The 19,350-nt window shown below is 44.3% G+C and overlaps 1 protein-coding gene across 1 annotated transcript; it reads left to right on the top strand.

Annotated features, from left to right (window-relative positions):
* The first annotated feature begins 1,537 nt into the window (after positions 1–1,537).
* LAPTM4A (lysosomal protein transmembrane 4 alpha) lies at positions 1,538–18,721 on the top strand. The gene is made up of 7 exons (XM_028515497.2): positions 1,538–2,157; positions 10,321–10,441; positions 13,783–13,859; positions 13,966–14,088; positions 16,094–16,189; positions 16,933–17,031; positions 18,104–18,721. Exons 1-7 carry the CDS (start codon positions 2,047–2,049, stop codon positions 18,176–18,178), a joined length of 702 nt encoding a protein of 233 aa, XP_028371298.1. The 5' UTR covers positions 1,538–2,046; the 3' UTR covers positions 18,179–18,721.
* The last annotated feature ends 629 nt before the right edge of the window (positions 18,722–19,350 follow it).

The following is a 19,350-nucleotide window of genomic DNA, read 5'->3' as shown; positions in this document are numbered from 1 at the left end:
AAAAAAAACTACCTGCCTTATAGGGTTGTTGTTATGAGGATGAAATGATTCAAGGGAAACAGTGATCCATGCACAAAACACAGTGAAGGCCATGTTACTTTTTTCTTGCGGGGAGGGGATGTTATTATAGTCTACTCCTTGGCAAGTGGAAAAGTGCCCAAATTTATTATGAGTTAAATTACTACTACTCCATCCTTTAGTATAGCTTGCTTTAATGATGACCTCCCAGGTATTTTGAAATATCAGCCAAATTGGGAAAAGTGTCCATGGACAATTCTTTCACTGATATGGGAAAAAAAGTCTCTGCTTTTCCAGAATTCACATTTTAGTAGGCAGGAAAAATAATCAACAAATCAATATATAATTTCAGGTAGTGTTCATGGAAGCCGTGCCAATGCAATAACCTCTACTCTGAAGTCATTGTGGTCTCTCCAGCTAAGAATACATTTGGCAGTGAGGAAGGCCTTTCTGTTCCCTAAAAAACGTGTAGGAACTTCCAAAGTGTTATAGTATGGATGAATAAAGGGTTCTAGGAAAAGTGACCTCAGGATCAGATCATAAATTTCTTACTGGGTAGGTGGTGGGTAATCCCGACCCAGGCATGTACCTTTTTTTTTAATTTTAGGGAAATCCATTTGTTGTTCCACTTATTTATGCATTTATTGGTTGTTTCATGTGTGTGTCCTGTCTGAGGATTGAACTCACAGCTTCGGTTTACAGATGCACAGCCACAGTTACCGTGGAACTTAAGTAAAAGTTTCTTTGCACTAAGCAAGCCTTGTCTGTTGTTTTCACGCATCTACATTAACCCACCTTTGAAATCAGTGTAACTATCCTCCAGAGAACACTTGGTCTTTATTATTCTGTAATCCAATCCCAGCCTTGCTTTCTCCTACCTTTGTGTAATCTTTACATTCCTTCTGTAACTTCAAAAACATAAAAGAGAGTGCAAAACTCATTATCCGGATCATTTGAGATCTTGTTTCCCAGCAGTGTCATCAGTTGGGCTCAAATAAAATATTATAAAAATTCCTTACATGTTTGAACGTTTCTTGATTCAACGGTACACTTTTTAAAAAGAAAAAGTCATAAATCTCTTACCAATACGAAATCAACACGTGTCAAAGATTTTATTTACCCATTAATTGAGACCACTAGGATGTAGCACAAGTTTACAGGACAATGTAAGTACCCACTTATTTGCCCTACAAAAATCACTCTGGTGATCTGTAAACATCCAGCACCTAAGTCCTAAGCAGTTCTCTCGTTTCATCCTCGATCCTCTGGCCTCTTAGTTGCTTTTGGAAGGGTTGAACGGTCCGTCTTGGCTTACACCAAGAAGGCTCAGGCCGAGGAACAAAGGAAACCTGATCTTTTACCCCCCCAGGAAGTCAATTTCCGCTCTAGCAGAGAGGAAAGCCCAAGAACGGAGATTAGCCCCGCCCATTCCCCCACAGGCACCGCCCCCGGCCAGCCCAATAATGAGCTGTGCGCAAAGGTCACGTGAGCAGCCGCCCCCTCCCCCCCCCAGCAGTTCTTGGCGAAGGCGTCGCTCAGAAAAGTCCTTCGGCCCTGTCTGCCAGCTTTGCGTCCGGTCTCTCCCTTTTTCTGTTAAATGCCTGTTTTCTAGTCGCTCTCGTTGCGGAGATGGTGAACTACCAGGCTACACCCAACTCCAACTACCCTAGGCCTCCGCGGCAGTTCTCACCCTCACAAACTGAGGCGAGCTGAACTTCTGATTGGGCTTAACGTCTTGTCAATCTCCGAGTTTTTCCAATCAGAAGTCGAGTCCTCCCAGCTTCCAGCTCTTCCATTGGCCTGTGTGCCCGGGAAGGTGGAGGAAGAAGGGTAAAGCGAGGTCGCGCGAGAGCGGCGCTCTGTTCTCAGTGCGCAGGTGCGAAGTAGCTGGCAGGGGCCCGGGCCGGGGGCGGGCTTGAAGACGCGTCTTTGGGTTTTGGACACTGTGACAGAGCCAGCTCGGTGCACCGCTTGGGCGCAAAGCCTTTGTCAGGGTCCCGGCCGAGAACAAGGCCTGCGAGATTCCCAATGGTGTCCATGACTTTCAAACGGAGCCGCAGCGACCGGTTCTACAGCACCCGGTGCTGCGGCTGCTGCCATGTCCGCACTGGGACGATCATCCTGGGGACCTGGTACATGGTAAGGACGGGCGGGGCGGGAGGGTAGGGCCCGGGGGGAATGCGCATGAGCGGGAAATGGGGGATCCCGGTCTGGAAGGAAGGGAGTGTTTCCTGGGAGGGGTGGGACTGAAAACGGGGTGTTGGGTGGGGCGGGAAGGCATAGGGGAGCTTCTTTTTAGGGTGCTCCAATTTGAGGGAGGGTACTGTGTCCAGGAATCAGAGTCGGGGTGGAACTGGGGAGATTGTTTCTTGGCTAGAATTAGAGAAAAACTGGGGGTTGGGAAAGGCGGAGGCGTTGCGGGCGGGGGGGGGGGCGGGGGGAAATGAGAATGTTGGGTTTTGGTGGGAAGTTCTGGAAATTACCAGATTTCAGCTCTTTTTGTACTTCTGTGATCTGAAGCACCACCCCCTCCCCCAACCCTTTCCCGATCCCTGGATTTATTTTTTTCCCCCCTAACGAAACAGTTTGAAACGGACTTAAATAAATGCAGCCCAGTTTCGAAGTTCTGTCTAGCCCGAAGGGAAGGGAAAAGGTCCAGTTTGCAACGCAGTCTGGTTTCTTGACCTTATTTGTTACAATGTGTTTGTGATTTCGGCAGGAAGGCTTTTCTGGGCGGCAGTACCATTTGTCGGGATTTACACTCCATCTGCTTCGGTGGAGCGCTACCCCGACGCTTTTCCTATCAGACCCAATCCGTTTCTTTTAAGTGTCCTTTTTTGAGAGCCTGTTCTATCTATTCTGACCACACAGGCTAGCATTCCCTGGATTTCAAGGCCTGTGTGATTCTATGTCATAATCAAGTTGGCAACGTTATTGATGGATGGTTCGCTAGTAATATTTTCGTGATTTCTTACTATTTCCAGTACGCGTACATTTTGAGGCTAATTTGCGACTTTTAAATACGTGGTTTTGTTGAGGCAGCTTTAGGCTGTGATGGCTTTTCAGAGGCTTTGACAAACTTCTCTCACGGTCGACGTGGCCACTTTTCCCTAATGAGTTTGTGATTTATTTTTTTGGTGTGGGAGGTTGTGGCATTAGTGACACTGCGCAGGTTCTGATGACTTCAGTTTCAAAGGGGGAGAGCTTTATCACCGACATTCTTTTTGCCTTTCTCTGTACTTGTTACTTCCCTACCCAGTGCCTTGAAATCATTACTGTTTGGACAAACACCAGATGAGAATCATCTTCAGTTAGGCGGATAGTGATGCCTGCCCCCTCCCTCCGCCCAGGGGACTGTCCGATCTTATTATTTCTTAATGCCCTGTTTTTACAGCCTTGCTGCATTGGCGAATATTAGAAAAAACAACACAACTTGAATGTGCGGGCTTATTTGCTTGTTTCTAAGTTTAATATTTCCTGTGCTTTTATGTTCAGAATTACCATCTTACTGGTGTCGTTTTCCCGCATTTCCCTGAAAAAACTTTCTAATGTATTTTAACTGTTAATGACAATAGCAGCTGTTGTATTTCTTTCTTTTATTTCTAACCCATTTTTCTAAGGGTATGAATCTTAATTTTTTTTGTTTGCTCGCTCTTAGGTCTGCCTTTGTTCCCCTACAAGAATAATTGAGGTCTTTAGAGTCCTCAGACCTCTTACCCAACCCTGCCTCCCCCGTACCTAGAAGATGGTCTGCCCTGGGCCTTTAACTGAGGAGTGGAGGAGTGTCCGGTAGTCTAGCACTCCTGCCTGCAAATGGAGTCTTTTTCTTCTTGGTGTCTTTCCTCCATTCACAGAACAAAGGATTTTTAACTTCTCAAGAGGAAATAGCCACCCTCTCCCAGTTTCCACTCTGAATGTAATTGGCTGGTTTTCTTTCCAGGGGAGATTTTTTTGATGCTACGGGCTCAGCCCATAAAAATGTAAGGGATCGCAGGGAGAAGTAGGAGCTAACAAACAACAAAACTCAGGATGGAGGGAGGAAGAACTTTACTGGGTGCATTTATTTTCCCAAAATAGGGGATGAGGTGTTTAAATCTCTTCCCCTCGGAAACACTTGATGCAGAAACTTTTCACATCTGTGTTTTTTCTCCTGCTTTAGCTATAGCTGTTCTTACTTTGCATGGACTTTTCTTGTTAGTAGAATTTATAAACTGCTTAAATTAGTTAATGTAAAATTAAGAGATTTATTGATAGTGTACAGTGGACAGGGCTGTGGCAGATACTGAAGAAGAATAAATCACAGGGACCATAGGTTATCGATCTTTTGTATTCTTACCACCTGCCATATGGTGCCCTCAGATGTTTCTTGCCTTGAACATGGCGCCTGTCCTCAAGATTTTTATGGTATTACAAAGAACTTGGGAGCACACCTGCAAAATTAAATTTAATCTACATTAACAAAGGGGAGGGAGAAAGTGGTCAGATTCTAATCAGATTAAGGACTGGAAAAGGCCATTGTTTTCTTGGTTGCAGTATTGCTGGTGACTTTGAAAAGTGTGGCTTCAGTACCCTAGCAATATAGGGTCTAGTTGGAGAGGCATGCAACATTTAGAAAAATGAGACCAACTAGAGAAAAGTGTAATAGACTATACTAAGCAAAGGATGTGCCCACACAGTGCGTTTTGTTGCCAGAAGCTCCTTTACTAAGACGAGAAAAAATACAGGCATTCACGAGGTGGAGTGTTAACTTCTCTTTCCATCCTCCTTGTCCTGATACTCCCCTGTATTTGAGGTGGGGGAATATTTATGGTTCCCTTTAGGTTGCCTCTGGTGTTTGGAACCTGGAGTTGCAGCCCCTCCCACCTGCTGGGCCCAGACCGCATATCAATGACTTAGTATCTGATATCCAGTCATTGCTTTCTAGCAACTGCTCCTCTTGGCCTGGTGGTAAGGCACCTGTAACACTATATACATGTGGAGTATTAGGTGTACGGTACTGAGTAGTGCAGTGGGACTGGAGAAGCCAGAGTCAGTTCTGTGCACCCGGCTCCAGGTGTTCGTTAGTCTTGGGCATTTTGGATTTGAAGGAAGCGCACCTGACTTAATACGTGGTTGAGTGATATGTGAAATTTCAGGATGAGCTCCAGTTTAAATTTTGGCATTTCTGAAACTGGCTTCTCTACCGTTTACTAAAGAACTTGAAGACATGATTATTAAACAACAGTTTCTAATGTGGTATATTTACCACGTAATGTTTATTGAATGATTGAAGATGGGCTTACAACTCTACCGCCGGCGTCCCCCCCCCCCCCCCAATCCTGTTAGTGGTGTGCTGCAAAATGGCGTTTTGAGCATTTGGAATAATTTTAGGTCTTGCAAAGATTTAATATATGACTAACTTTATTTCATTTGGCAACATAATTTATTTTGAAATTATCTGTCTTTCCCTGGGAAAGGGTGAACCCCATCATCTGTATAATACATTTTTTATGAGTGTCGCAGACATGAACCACCTGAAGTCAGGTAGGAGGCAGAGAGGCCAAGACAGGTTTCCTCAGGCTGCACTCCTTTCCAGCCCTGACCCCGAGTCCTTTGCACACGAATGGCGTGTTCGTGTTTCAGAGTCAGTCCCTTGCCTCACTCGTGCTGCTCCCTGCCTCTCCCTGCCTCAGTGCCTTTGCAGACGCTGTTTCTTCTCCCTGAGACGTTCTTCTTCCCCGAACTCATAAAAAAACCTCATGAAAGAAAATTTCAAAAATACGGAAACAGTGAAATGGTATAAAAGTCTCCCATTACTCATCACCCGGCTTCCACCATTAACATGTTGCCAATTTTGGTTAATTAATTTTAATTGTTAGCTAAATGGTTAACATTTTAAAAATGTTTTCTTGGTGAAACTTACTTTCTTTGCTTCCCAACCAGAGGGATCTGGTTTTCTCACTGGTACCTGGAAAAGTTTTTATACGTCTCTTATATGTACTTTTAAAAAAATCCTTAGTATACATTAGTATAATTACCCTTTTCTTACTTTCCTCCCCACACAAGATGTTCTCCTCAAAGGAGGAAGCTGATACGCTCTGCTGTGTAAAATGAGTGGGGTAGCTAGATGGTTCACCAGAACACTCCAAGTACTCATTAGACCTTCGTTCAGTGAATCGTCTCCTGCAGAAAAGCAGTAAGAGTAACTCACTTGTAATTGCACTCGAGGGCTAATAGCAAAAGCATAACCTATAGTGTACATTTATTATAATTTAAATTTTATAATTAAACATTTTTTGGCAGTTTTTTGTTTTTTATTTTATTTTTTTAAGATTTTATTTATTTATTTTTAGAGAAGGGAGGGAGGGAGATAGAGAAACATCCATCTGCGGTTGCTGGGGGTCATGGCCTGCAACCCAGGCATGTACCCTGGCTGGGACTCGAACCTGCGACACTTTGGTTCGCAGCCCATGCTCAATCCACTGAGCTACGCCGGCCAGGTTGTATTTTATTTTTTATCGAAGTTACCGGGATGATATTGGTTAATAAAATTACATAAGTTTCAGGGGGTCGAGTTTTATAACATATCATCTGTGTGTTATACAGGCAGTTAGACATTGTCTGCTCACCACCCAAGGCAAGCCTCCTTCCCTCACCATTGATCCCGTTTTACCCTCTTTTCCTGCAGCCAGTGCCCCCCCCCCCCCACCATGATGTTGTCTGTTAGTTTTTTTTTCCTTAATCCCTTCACTAAACATTTAAAGATAGTTACTTTTGATCTCTATCTGATGAGGTTTTTTGCTGGCCTGGGGGGTTGTAGCCTTGGCTCCTCGTGGATCCCCCTCTCTTTGCCTGTGTGACCCTTATCTGGATGCCCTGAGGCCAACACGTTGCTTTAATTATAGTCTCCCAGATACTGGGCTGTGGCAAAACATGCCGTGGGAAAAGTAAAGAGTGATAATTAAACAGCAGACACCAGTCCACAAAAGTCTCTCTGTGGATGTGGCGGTGACAGGAGAAAGCGAAGAGGAGTAACTCTCTCAAGGTCCAGTGCTTGCTGGGTCTGATGTTGTTTCTTTGTGACAAGTGAAAGCCAATAGCGTCTGGTTTGACGTTTCTTGTTTGTTTCCGTACATGAGGCGTAAAGAAATAGTGCAAACCCTGTTGTTGGACCCACTGAGTGTGTGGCACCGCTCCCACGTTAAGTGGTGTGTTCATTCCCCACGGTGTTAACACAAGAGCATAGTTGCTGCGTGCTGTAACTCCACGAACTACGAGATTTAGAAATTAATTGTTTTAATTACATTTTTGTTCATTTTCTTTGTTCAAAGTACAGTAAAGGGAAAAGTGAATTGGGAATAAATATTCTGGAATTGTACATACTTGCTATTTTCAGAGAAATTTTATACCGCAAGCCTATAACATCAGTTTCATGTACTTTTTGAAAAATGCTACATGGAACTTAGAAATATCAACTGAAATCAAGCGTGAATAGCGCAGGCCTGTATTTGAGCACAGGATAGGTGTGTACTGGTGAACCTTTTAAGGTCCCAAGGGTGGGTTTTTCAGATGAGTGTTTTAACACGTAAGTTGGGTCCTGATGAAACGTGGTGACTTCATGGAATGTGATGAACTCAGTGAAGACTTGAAAAATCGTGTGAGCTTTTAATGAAGGAACACTGAAATTTCTTTTACCATTTCTTGGTCTTTTTGATTAGACCTATGATTTGTTTTATTCATTATTTAGGGGTAGGACTCACTGAAATTTGAGGTGTCACAAATACTAGAAGATAATAGTGGGTGATTCTGGCTTATCCATGGAAGAGAAGACATTTGTAGAAGTCCTCCACGTGATACAAATATTTAAGAAGGGAATATGAGACTTCTGAGTATTTTGAGTGTGTTATTTCTTTCATTTAGTAATTGAGTTTGCATGTTTTTCTTGACATAAGATTGTTTCTTTGCTCAGAGGTTTCTCACTGTGACTGTATTGTGTTTAAGCAGCGAGTTTGCGGAATTGATTCCAAGCTGATTTCATTAGAATGGATAACTTCAGTAGATGTATCTGATCAATAATTAATTCGTCTAATCACATTAACTCATACTCTTACACCAATACACTGGCCACACCCATTGCGATGACAATGAACAATTTAACAAAATCAGCCTTCAACTGGGAGGGGCCATCTTTTGTGAATGTGATTTTCCCTTTTAAGACCTTTCAGGAGTTGAGGGATAAGTACTTTGCCTTTGAGTAGTGCAAGGAGAAAAGGCATGTTACTGAACATTTATTTGGAGAGTTAAGTATATATATTTTATACCCTTGGATAATGGGTTTGCTTTTGGAAAGACCCCCAAACGAGTTGCTTAGGAATGTAGTGCGAGGAAGCAGGCTGTCTTCTAAGTGCCAGATTTGTATCCTAGCTGTGTCCTGCATCCACTCAGTGGACTTAACATGAATTACTGTGCTGTTTTGAACCTTAGTTTCCCCATCTGCAAATGGGCTTTAGTTACATTTACTTCCCTTACGTAAATAAGTGAAGTATGTCATTGTTCTCGGTATATAGTGTATCTTCAGAAATCTTAGTTGATTCTGTACTTGATATTGTGACATTGTTTAGATCACCTAACCTTATGTTATTTTGAGATAAAAACTTGGGTTGCTTGTCTAGAATGTATAAAGCTTTTGACTGATAAACACCTCTAGGAAAATTTAAGCCCTCATAAAAACTGTCATTTATCCTTCAGGGTGGACAGGAAAGAGCTACATAATAGAGTTTGTTTAAAATGCTATTGATAAGACTCACACATTCCTTGAAAGTGTCAAACGTTCAGATTCTCCAGCTAGGGGAGGAGGGCGGGTTCTGTTGGATGGGGAACCCTAACCCCAGTTCCGGGTGGGGGTTCTCTGTGAAATCATTAACATCACTGTTTCGAGCACTTAACCGGAAACTGGGGCCTGAAGACCAGGGGCATGAAGAATATTGCCCTTTCTGGTGGGGTTGCAGGCCCCACCCCGCCACCCGGGAAATTCAGCAGATTATGGTGGGCTTTCAGCAAGGTTTTTGACAGTCTCAGGATGTTCCTCTGCATCAGATAAAGAGTTGTAGTCACGTGTAGTAGCTTTGTCCGCCCCCTTCTCTTGCTGGTGATGCGGAGGGGAGTACTGATGACATGCTGATTGTATTTTCATACGCAGGGTGCTGAGAGATGGGAAATCTTAGGGCGTCAGAATCTAAATGGAAAAAATCTTGACGGGGAGGAGTGTGATGAGATGACGTTCGATTGCAGACGTGTGTGAGGGCCCGTGGGTGGGCCTCTGACCGCAACAGCACAGGCACAGGCGGGAGCAGCTTAGTGGGACCGGCCGAGCGTGAAGAGGAATGAGGGGTTTTAGGGAGTTGCTCTCGTTCAAGAAGTTTGGGCCAGTGTGATTTCATGCTGTATTAATTGAAGCTGGTAGCTGGGATGTGGCAACTGAGAACCCCCTGTGTCCCCTCTGGGCCCAGCTTAGCTCATCTGAAGAGTGTGCCCAGTACACTGGGGTGCCGGTGCAGGCAGGAGAGCAGAGAGGAGTCAGCCGGGCGGTGTGCTGGGGAGAGCAGCAGGGCAAGTGCCTGAGAGTTGGTTCTGGAAAAGGCCTGTTTGGAGGCACCTGTCAGCCTCGCCTGGGTGTTAGAGGAGCACCTACCCCGAAGAGGGAGCAGATTATCTCCCAGGGTAGAATTTAGAATTTAGACCGGTAGGTGCTAAATTCTGTGAAGGGGTTTCAGGCTCATCTGATGGGTCATCATGCAGAGGTCGCCAAAAGTAGATGCATGGTTGTGAGTGATGTTATTTTGTGTTGATGAAGCTGTTGTAATAGTCATAACCTGCATGTCTTTTTCCAAATGAAAAACGGCAAACTCCCCACTTCTGCCCACCCCTCCATGTTTGTCCGGTGGCGGGTACAGCTATCTGATGGATAAGTATATTGGATGAACTGGCTTCTTCAAAACCGGAAATTCTGAGATTGGTATATGAATATGTGAATAAGAACGATTTGTAATGATCCCTTATTTTTAATTTCTGTTTTATTGTATTGAATCAAATCAGTCATTTATCTTTGATCTGAAACAATTAAGTTATACTTTAACTTTATGAAATATTTATCTTAAAACCATTCTTAATAGTGGTATTGCATATTTATCTCACAGGTAGTCTCCAGTTGTATGTTTTTCTTCAATTAAAAGAATTTTAAGTATGGACAACCTCCAGAGATTGTGCTGAAGACTGGCTGCTTCCTGATTAATAATATAATTGATAAAATAATATCTTTCGTAGGTGGTGAACCTGTTGATGGCAATTTTGCTGACGGTGGAAGTAACTCATCCAAACTCAATGCCATCTGTCAACATTCAGTATGAAGTCATTGGCAATTACTATTCAACTGAGAGAATGGCAGGTATGTTTTTAGTTGAAAATGTCTCCTGCGAATGACACACACACACACACACACACAGGCAGACACGACTTGTTATTTAGAGGAGGATTAATTATGTTTGAGTTAACTCTGATTGCTGAGGCAGAAAAGTGTTTTGTGGGTTTTTCAAAGATACTCAGTGAGGGTTATAATTGAGCATTTTTAGCCAAGAACTGTAGCAGACTACCAGAAGATTTTTGAGAAATGGGTGTGTGTACTTTGACTCCTGTGGGGTGCTGTGGAGGTCAGAGGGAAGAAGGAGTTACAGAAAGACTGGTGGAGGGTGGGAGGTCTGCTCATGGAACAGAAGGACATAGTGAAACACAAGAAGGAATTGTTTGAACACTTGGTGCTATCTATTGCTTAGGGTCACGATTCTAAATGTGTTTCTTTTAGACGGAGAAATACTTAACAGTGGAATTAAAAAAGAGTAACCCTCGGACATTTATAGAAATTATCTTTTTAAACCTGTTTATTCCCTGATAGCAATATTTTCTTTATTTATTTTCCTCTACAATACGGGTGTAGAAAAATTGTAGTAAAAATTTTATATTATTATAAATTATGTTAGAAATTTAATATTTGAACAGAAAATTATGCCTTAGATTTTTCAGTGTGAAGAATTCCTGTATGTTGATGTAAAAATTTTTTCACTTCAGAAGAATGTTCCCAGTTCACCTGAATATGTTATGTACATAATATTACCAGATCCTAATGCTCATTTTTAGAATTACTAGCTTTTTTGTGACATTTATGACCTGCTCTCCTCCATTTATGAAGTTGCTGTTTAAAAACTGTGGTGGTTAATTTAGGTGACCCGCTGTCCACAGGGCTGACTTTCTGTTCCCAGGAGCTCCGCAGCTGTGTGTGGGCCTCTGTCAGCCACTGCGTGCAAACACTAGCAGCTGTTCGCCGCTCTTGGAGTTCCTTTGGAAAAATAAGTGTCCTGGTTGTCTTCTCAAAGCTGCAGTGTCATCCTTTAATTTTGTCGTCAAATGTGATAGAAGAACTACCAGGAGCTTTAGAAACATCCCTTCAGACACTTCTTTTGAGTGGTCTGTTTTTACTTAGAATTCCAGGATAGAATGGTGAATAAAACGTCAGCTTCTGATGGCCATCTTTGGCATTCATAAAATTTTCCTCAAGGCTGTAAGATGAACTGAACCTACTTGTGCCAGGCTTTCCCCCCGCCCTGTGTGTTTCTCTTAAAGCCGGGGAGTAGGAAAAGGCATAGTCACCGAGGGTCTTGCAGGCCGTCCGGTAGGCTCTGAGCCTCGGCCAGAGCCACAGGGGCGAAGTCACAAGTGTTTTCCACGTTGCGTGAGTATTGTAACTGCTGTCGAGAGAATCAGGTGTATTCATTATCAGTTTTTATTGATTATTTCTTCAAAAGCCCTTATTGGTGAGACAGTGAAAAATGCATAGTTTTTGGTCATGTGGTAGTTTATGTTTCTTTGGGAGTTGAAATTTGACTTTCCTGTAGAGCCAGTGTTAAATGGCAAGTTAATTTCTGATGGGTGGCCTGATGATCGCTTTTAAGTAATAGGGTTTATGATTAGTTTTTAATCAACTAAACAGGATATGTACTCAGTGTATCTGAAATACTGCTGCAATATACGCAAGCTGTTTTTCAGATACAAATATCATCCTTATTTCTACTGACCTTGAGAATGGGGGAACACTTCTTTTTAGTGACCTTTTTACTCCCTAAAGGAGGTTCCCGAATGTGTTGGTGAGGGGAAACCCGAGGTCCATATACGGGCATCTGGCCTTCATACTCGTTTGCTGTGTGGATGCACAGGTACTGCAGCATCTCTTGTTCCAGGTGCTACATGTCTTTCCCACCTGCCGCCTGACTTCTCCCCGCTTTGCTGTTTGTTGCTCCAGTGGAAGACCTGGAACTTCACTTCCATTATTTTAATATTGTAAGAAATCAACATAAGCGCGTCGTCTTCCGTAATAGATCCTTAAAAGCTGATTGTTTGAATTACCAAGTTCTTACTAAATAGTTCCAAGTGCCATTTTTTGCGCTGCGGCAGGGAAGTCCTGTGAACCCTCACCAGTGAGCTCTCCCGTGTCCTCCAGGAAAAGCGAGAGCACGTAGTGCCAAGTATTGATGATGTTCGTACTGCCAAGTGACAGGGTGATGGATAACGTGTATCCAGGAACATGAATAGTCAGCAGTCGCTCCAGTCATTCATTAGTGCCTTCGAGTTCTTGGTATCGGTCCAGAGTCTCAGAATCAACATTAGATTTGTGGTAGGAAACTCACCAGGTCACGTGTGGTTTAGTGTTTTTTTAAACTACTTGGATGTTTTGTGAGAACATGCGTGAACGTGAGTGATGTAGAGAAAGGGAGCAATCTGGGAAGGAGTTGAGGAACAGAGAAGAACTTTTTATTCAAGGTAAAATATTTAAGTTGATATTCTGAGTCGGTTTTAGGTACTATTTTTATTTTAACTAACCCTGTTTATTTTTAGAGTGTTCTAAAATAATGTCACTGCTCTTAATTACCATGTTTGAAACTAGCAAGATGAAAATAGAATATCTTCTTACCATACCATTTGGATATGCCAATATTAAAAGTCTCTTAAAATTGTCCTGGTAAAATTTAAGGAGTAGTTTGACTATTGTGTTGAGTAAACGAAAGAATGATGATTTGACTTATTTGGCACTCATTAAAGTATTGGCAACGAAGCCAAGGGGAAGGAATTCAGAGCAGTGAGTTCGGGTGTTGGGATGGAGAAGAGGGGGTTAGTTCATGGACAGCCTTGGATTTCGGAGTGTGTGTTTTACGTAAGCCAAGAGGGGGCATCTGTAGCCCTTTCTTTGCTAATATGTGTGTCTTGGAAGCAAATACCAGACTTTCCCTTCAGATGAACCCTGCTCGTTTCACAAGACCCAGTGCGTGCTATTTATTTTATTTAGTTTTTCCTGATTCTCCAGGCAAAGCTGATTGTTTTTGCTTCTGTTGTAGCACTTGCCACATTGGATTATAATGATCTGCCTGCACCTGTTAGACTCTGGGCAGAGATTTGTCTCCCTAGCAGGGTACCTGGTCCATGTGCCAACTTACTTATTAATAAGTGTCAGTGAGCTGTAGCAATTTAACAAACAAGAAAACAAAGGTACGAATTTCTTAAGCTTCATTACCTAATAATGAGGCAGATTTTTTTTAACGCTCTTAGCCTCAGATTTTTTTCATAGCCAATCTTAAAAATTCTTAGGTTTTTGTAAGCCAGCTTCAAAATGTTACTTTGTCATGAGGAGTTTTGTTCTTTTTATATGATAGCTTAATCAGATTTTGGCTTTTGTTTTCTTAGATAATGCCTGTGTCCTTTTCGCCGTCTCCGTGCTCATGTTCATCATCAGCTCGATGCTGGTGTATGGAGCAATTTCTGTGAGTATTCTGTGCGTTCGGCTTTCGGGGTTTGCGCCTTGCCGAGCAGTACTCGGTGATGTCATCATGTGTGTGACGGGATGTTGTGGTTCCTTTTTCCCTCCAGTATCAGGTGGGCTGGCTCATTCCCTTCTTCTGCTACCGGCTGTTCGACTTCGTCCTCAGTTGCCTGGTTGCTATCAGCTCTCTCACTTACCTGCCAAGGATCAAAGAGTATCTGGATCAGCTGGTAAGTGTGGGAGCGAGTTAGACTTCTTTTATTCTCAGTGATTGAAATTGATATTCCGAGTCAGTTTTAGGTACTGTTTGTATTTTAACCAACCCTGTTTATTTTTAAAGTGTTCTGAAATAATATCGCTGCTCCTCACTGTCATGTTGAAACTAGTATGGAAATAGAATATCTTCTTACCATACCGTTTGGGTAAATCCAAAATTAAAAGTCCCTTAAAATGGGATTGTAAAATTTAAGGAGTAGCTTGACTTTTATTCTTAATAGACTAAAAGAATGGTAATCTGACTTATTTGGTACTCACTAAAGTATTAGCTTTTTGTTTTTGTAGGTATTCATAACACGTATTTGAGTGCCTACTCTATCCTTCATTCTGTGCTAGGCAAACTATTGGTGAATGGTATAGATATAAAAACAACCCCCCCCCCCCCCATGTGCAGCAGTAAGTTAACTGTGAATTTGGGGAGTCAAGACATGAACATGTTCCCTGGTAATGAACTAGAGCTGTCACAGCTCAGCGGTAAATGAGAAGCTCAGATTAGGCACTGTGTGGTGGAGGGGCAGGGGGCAGTCTGGGCCAGAGGAGGGTCTACAGGGAACTGTGGGGTCCAGACAAATGCAAGTCCATTTTTACAATTCTACCTTTTAAGAATGTTCTCCCCACTTTGTAGATTTTTTGCCTAGTCCATTTTGCATAACACCAAATTTATTGTTTGTTCAAAAAAAACATTCGTTGATAGCTTCTTGTATGCAAGGGGGTCTGCTTGATTCTGGGGATGTGTCAGTAGAACTTGCTGTCTGTGAAGGAGTTGGGAAACTGACTGGATTAGAGTTGTGATGAAAGCTGTGCAGGAAGACCGTCGGCCGCTCTGTGAGTGGGTATCACACAAGTGTCAGACCTGGGCTGGATGGGGAGCGACATTAAGTTCTGTGTAGGAATTCAGATAGGGAAGGAACAGCAGAACCCTTCCAGGTGAGAGAGACGCCCTGAAGCAGGAGGAATGGGCTTCGAGGGGGTGGAGCAGGGACTGGCGGCGGCACGCGGTGGTGACGGGAGGGTGGTGGCCTGTGGCGAGGCCGAGAAGGGCCCAGAGGGCTGGCCGGGCGCGGGGCCTGGGGGTCTGGTGTTGACATGGACATGCCCATTAAAGACATGTGAATTTAAAACAGTTAAATGAGCTACATAGAAGAACATAAAAATGAATTTTCTCCTACTCCTTTTAGAGACCTCCCTGGCTTCTCCCTGTTTTACTCGGTTGGTCTCTCAGCCTGGAAGGTGCGTCCTCTGTGGGCCAGCCTGTAAACCCTAACCTGCTGGCCCGTGCAGCGCAGATACAAACACCAGATACAAGCTTCCTGACTTAGTGACCCAGGGGCAAATTTGGAGTTCTATACAGGAGATAGTATCTTTCCAAAGGCCAGAAAGGTGTTTAAAATAGTGAAAAGAAACGGAGTGTAATTTAGACCCCTACGAATATTCTGAGTATTCAAACAAGTGTATTTTAAGTGATCAAAAATATGCATTAACGATATGAGGCTTAAAAGTACTTTGAATTAAATTCTGTTTATAAGTTTTTATTAGAATATTAGTTCTGACTTCGTTGCCTATTTTGTATTCGTATCATGCTCTTCTAGGTTACCTCAAAGTGCAGGTGCTATGGCCGAATTCCACGTGTGTGTATGTGTGTAATAAACTTTATTGCCTAGAGCAGTTTCAAGTTCACGGCAAAACAGAACCCAGTACAGAGAGTTCCCGTACACCCCCCGCCCCCATAGCCTCCCTCCCTGGCCACGTCCCAAACCACAGTGGTACGTGTGTCACAGTTGCGAACATCATTGTCACCTGAAGGTTACCTTTTACATTAGGTTTCCCATTTGGTGGACAGTCTCTAGGTTTGGACACATGCAGAGTGACTCGTGTTCACAGCGTTGTACGGAATACTTTCACTGTCCTGAAAACCCTCTGTTCTGCCCCTTCACCCCCGCCCCTTGTTGTTTCAAATAGCCTGACTTCCCTTACAAAGATGACCTCCTGGCATTGGACTCCAGCTGCCTCGTGTCCATTGTCCTGCTGTTCCTCGTCTCATTCATTATTTTCAAGGTGAGTTTGTGGGTGAACGTTCGGGGGCCTGCTGGACTGGGGGCCCACTGGACTGCGGCACTGCCCGTCTAAGCCTTCCTGTTGCTCCGTCTCCCCAGAGCTCCCGGTAAGTAGCAGCGTAGATTTTGACACACAGTCCTCCCTCTTGTCCTCCCTCTTGTCTTCAGAGGGTGGTTGGGAACACCGGAACCCTTACTAAGGGCTACCATGTTTTTAGAAGTGGTCTGTGATTTGGATTGAAAGTCGGCTGAGATCCCCAGGGTTCAGAAGCAGACCGTCTTCGGCACACTGGCTGTCGGGCCCGAAACCCCAGCTCGGGTGTTTCTGTGAAACGATGATGATGGGCCTTGTGACATCAGCCCTGCCTGGCGTGGTTCAGTGGCTGGAGCATCGTCGGTGGCTGAAGGGTTGTGGGTTCGATTGCCAGCGGGCACAGACCTGGGTCGTGCAGTTCACTCCCCAGGCTGGGCGCATCTGGGAGGCAACCAGTCGGTGCTTCTCTCCAGCATCGATGTTTCTCTCTCTCCCTCCCTAGGGTGAGGATTAGAAAACAAACAAACTCCCAAACTTGTGACATGTAGGTGGGAGCAGGCAAGGGTAGGGCCTGGCCTGTGCTAGGTCCAGGTGGACACCAGTTTCCTTCTCCGTGCAGAACTGGGCGGGGAGCATCGTGAGTCCCCTTACCTTAGAACACGTGGCCTGTTGCATTCCAGCGTTGGTCAATTCTGTGTGAATTCTTTCAGGCTTACCTAATCAACTGTGTGTGGAACTGCTATAAATTCATCAACAACAGAAACACGCCGGAGATTGCTGTGTACCCTGCCTTTGAGGCGCCTCCGCAGGTGACTGACCTTCTACTGCATTTCAACTTGGCTAGCCATTACTGAGCATGCTCAAGAACCTGGGTCTTGCTTTCCCTTTAATGCCATAACTGGTTTAAGGCACGAACAGCCTCAGTCCCCAGAGATCGAGCACTTCCCGGTTGGAATCCTGGGTATGTGGTCAGGAGACAGCCCGCACTACTGAGCTCATTCAGTCTGGTGGTCAGGTTGGGTTCGTACATGGTTTCCGAGAACATTGCATTCTGGGTGGGGGGAGAGTAGGCAGGAACCAACAGTGTGAGCCATGCCAGGCTCATGGCTTCTGGAGCTTCTGAGGACAGAGGTACCGTCAGTTGTTTTGCTTTCAGGAACCATGCGTGTGACCCTAAAGAGAAGCTGATTTTCTGTGGGGACGTGAATGAATGGGTTCCATGAATCTTTTGGGGATGCTTAACTCTGGGGGCCCTCTGGTTGCTACTCTGCTCTGGCCAGGTTTTCAGCGTGTAGAGTGTGTGTGGCCCGTGCAGGGCTAGCCTGTCACGCTGGGAATCAGGTTAGAACGCTACTCCCCCGCATAGACATGCCCTCGACCCGGGAGAAATGCAAGTGCTTGAAGCTTTGACTGTAGATAGGGATGAACTCAGGATCCAGCATCTGATTGGCGGCTTCCATCAGTGTGGGTCAGCGGGGCCCTTGTTCTGGGTTCTCAACCGCCTGGGGTGTGGTGGGCACCACTGGTACTTTACTAGCCACGTGGGGAGGGCAGGGGAAGCAGAGGCACGGCTTCCTCTCACGGTATTTTGGTGGCCCCTCAGGGTCAGTGCAGGAGCAGCATTGTGCCCTTCCTGCCTTCCCTCCCCCCTAACCCCTCCCCCCCCCACCACATCTCAAGCAGTCTCAGATCAGGGGTCTCACTGGCGTGTGAAGTCTGAGGTCACAGCCAGTCATCACTCAGGAACTCCTCAGCTGGCAGTTTCTGCAGCTCTTCTCTGTGGGTTCACATGCCCCCACTTGTAAAATCTGACCGCTGAATTATTCCAAGTGGGATTTTAAAGGAGAATTAAGTCTGATAAATTTTTTTTTCTCTTTTCAGTATGTGTTGCCAACCTACGAAATGGCAGTGAAGATGCCCGAGAAGGAACCGCCGCCTCCTTACATACCCGCCTGAGGACACTCGGCCTTTGTCAATAAACCCTATACCAGCTTTTCGTCTTGTTTATTTTACAGAATGCTGCAATACAGGGCTCTTCAAACTTTTTTGATATAAACTACCTTTTCCTTTGTTTAAGCATTTATTTTCAAACACTAACAAGCTTTTTGGACATCTATTAAAAGTCAAGGTTTTTTGTTAAGTCTATCACATTCTAGTGGGTTTCCAAGACAATCGAGGAGAAGCGAGAGCAAAGTGCCATTGTTTGCCTTTCATTGGGGGGTGGGAGGGGCGTTCTCTACACATTTCCTTTTTTAACTTTGCACTTTCTTTATACGATAGTTTGCATTTTGGTTGTTTGCTGCCCTGGATCCTTTCAGGAGAAACGAGTAAGATATTCAGGGTGAGTGAGTTGGGTGTAAGATCTGAGGTTTTTAGCTCTGAACGCAGGAAGAAGACGCAACATTGTAACGTGACTGTGGAAGGCGATAGTTGCATGTTTCTAGTTTGTATGTGGTTTCATCTTTGTGATAAGATGCTTTAATAAATCTCTTAAACTTTCCTGTTGTCATATTTTAACAAGCCTATTCCTCTTTTTTTTGGTAGATAAAACCTAACATTTTCCATTAAAATAAACTCAGACTGCCATGGTCTTTGATACTTGGAGACTACAATGCTATACTTTTCATTAGAAAGCATTTCTTGAATCCAGTAACTCGGAAGTATTGTTAAGGAGAGGATATTATTTGAATCACAGGCCGGAAATGAATGGTTTGATAGAAAAATTACATGGGTGGAGTAGCAAGGTGTGTATTTATGCTGAAATAGTTGGGTGATGTGTTCGGGAAGAACAGTGCATGGGAAAAGGCATCACTTGACCTCCAGAGGGGAACCAAAGACGGAGCAGAAGGGAACTGCCATCGACGGACCCCACCACGAGAATTTTCCCCGAAAGTACTCCACTTTGCACCTTGCTAAGAATGCAGCTGTGAGAACGCTTATCTAGTATGTCGACAGCGTATCTGACGTGTTTTTAGGAGGGAGACCAGGACTGTTTGGCTGCAGCGTCACTTTGAGGAACAGCTGCCACCCACAGACGAGTAAGCTGCACGTGGAGGCGTGGCTTCTGATTGGTCTCGGTATTTCCGTCTCAGAGCTGCTGACAGCGAGATGTCTTCAGGAAATGCCAC

The sequence above is a fragment of the Phyllostomus discolor genome, chromosome 6, assembly GCF_004126475.2.
Source record: "Phyllostomus discolor isolate MPI-MPIP mPhyDis1 chromosome 6, mPhyDis1.pri.v3, whole genome shotgun sequence".
NCBI classification, from domain to species: Eukaryota; Metazoa; Chordata; class Mammalia; order Chiroptera; family Phyllostomidae; genus Phyllostomus; species Phyllostomus discolor.
The sequence above is the reverse complement of the archived record's forward strand: the minus strand, read 5'-3'. Positions and strand labels throughout refer to the sequence as shown.

Excerpts from the sequence above, each read along its gene's own strand:
- LAPTM4A (XM_028515497.2), top strand. The coding sequence starts at position 2,047 with ATGGTGTCCATGACTTTCAAACGGAGCCGCAGCGACCGGTTCTACAGC. Across the intron at positions 16,190-16,932 it reads TCTCATTCATTATTTTCAAG|GCTTACCTAATCAACTGTGT; the intron begins GTGAGTTTGTGG and ends GAATTCTTTCAG. Across the intron at positions 17,032-18,103 it reads CCTTTGAGGCGCCTCCGCAG|TATGTGTTGCCAACCTACGA; the intron begins GTGACTGACCTT and ends TTCTCTTTTCAG.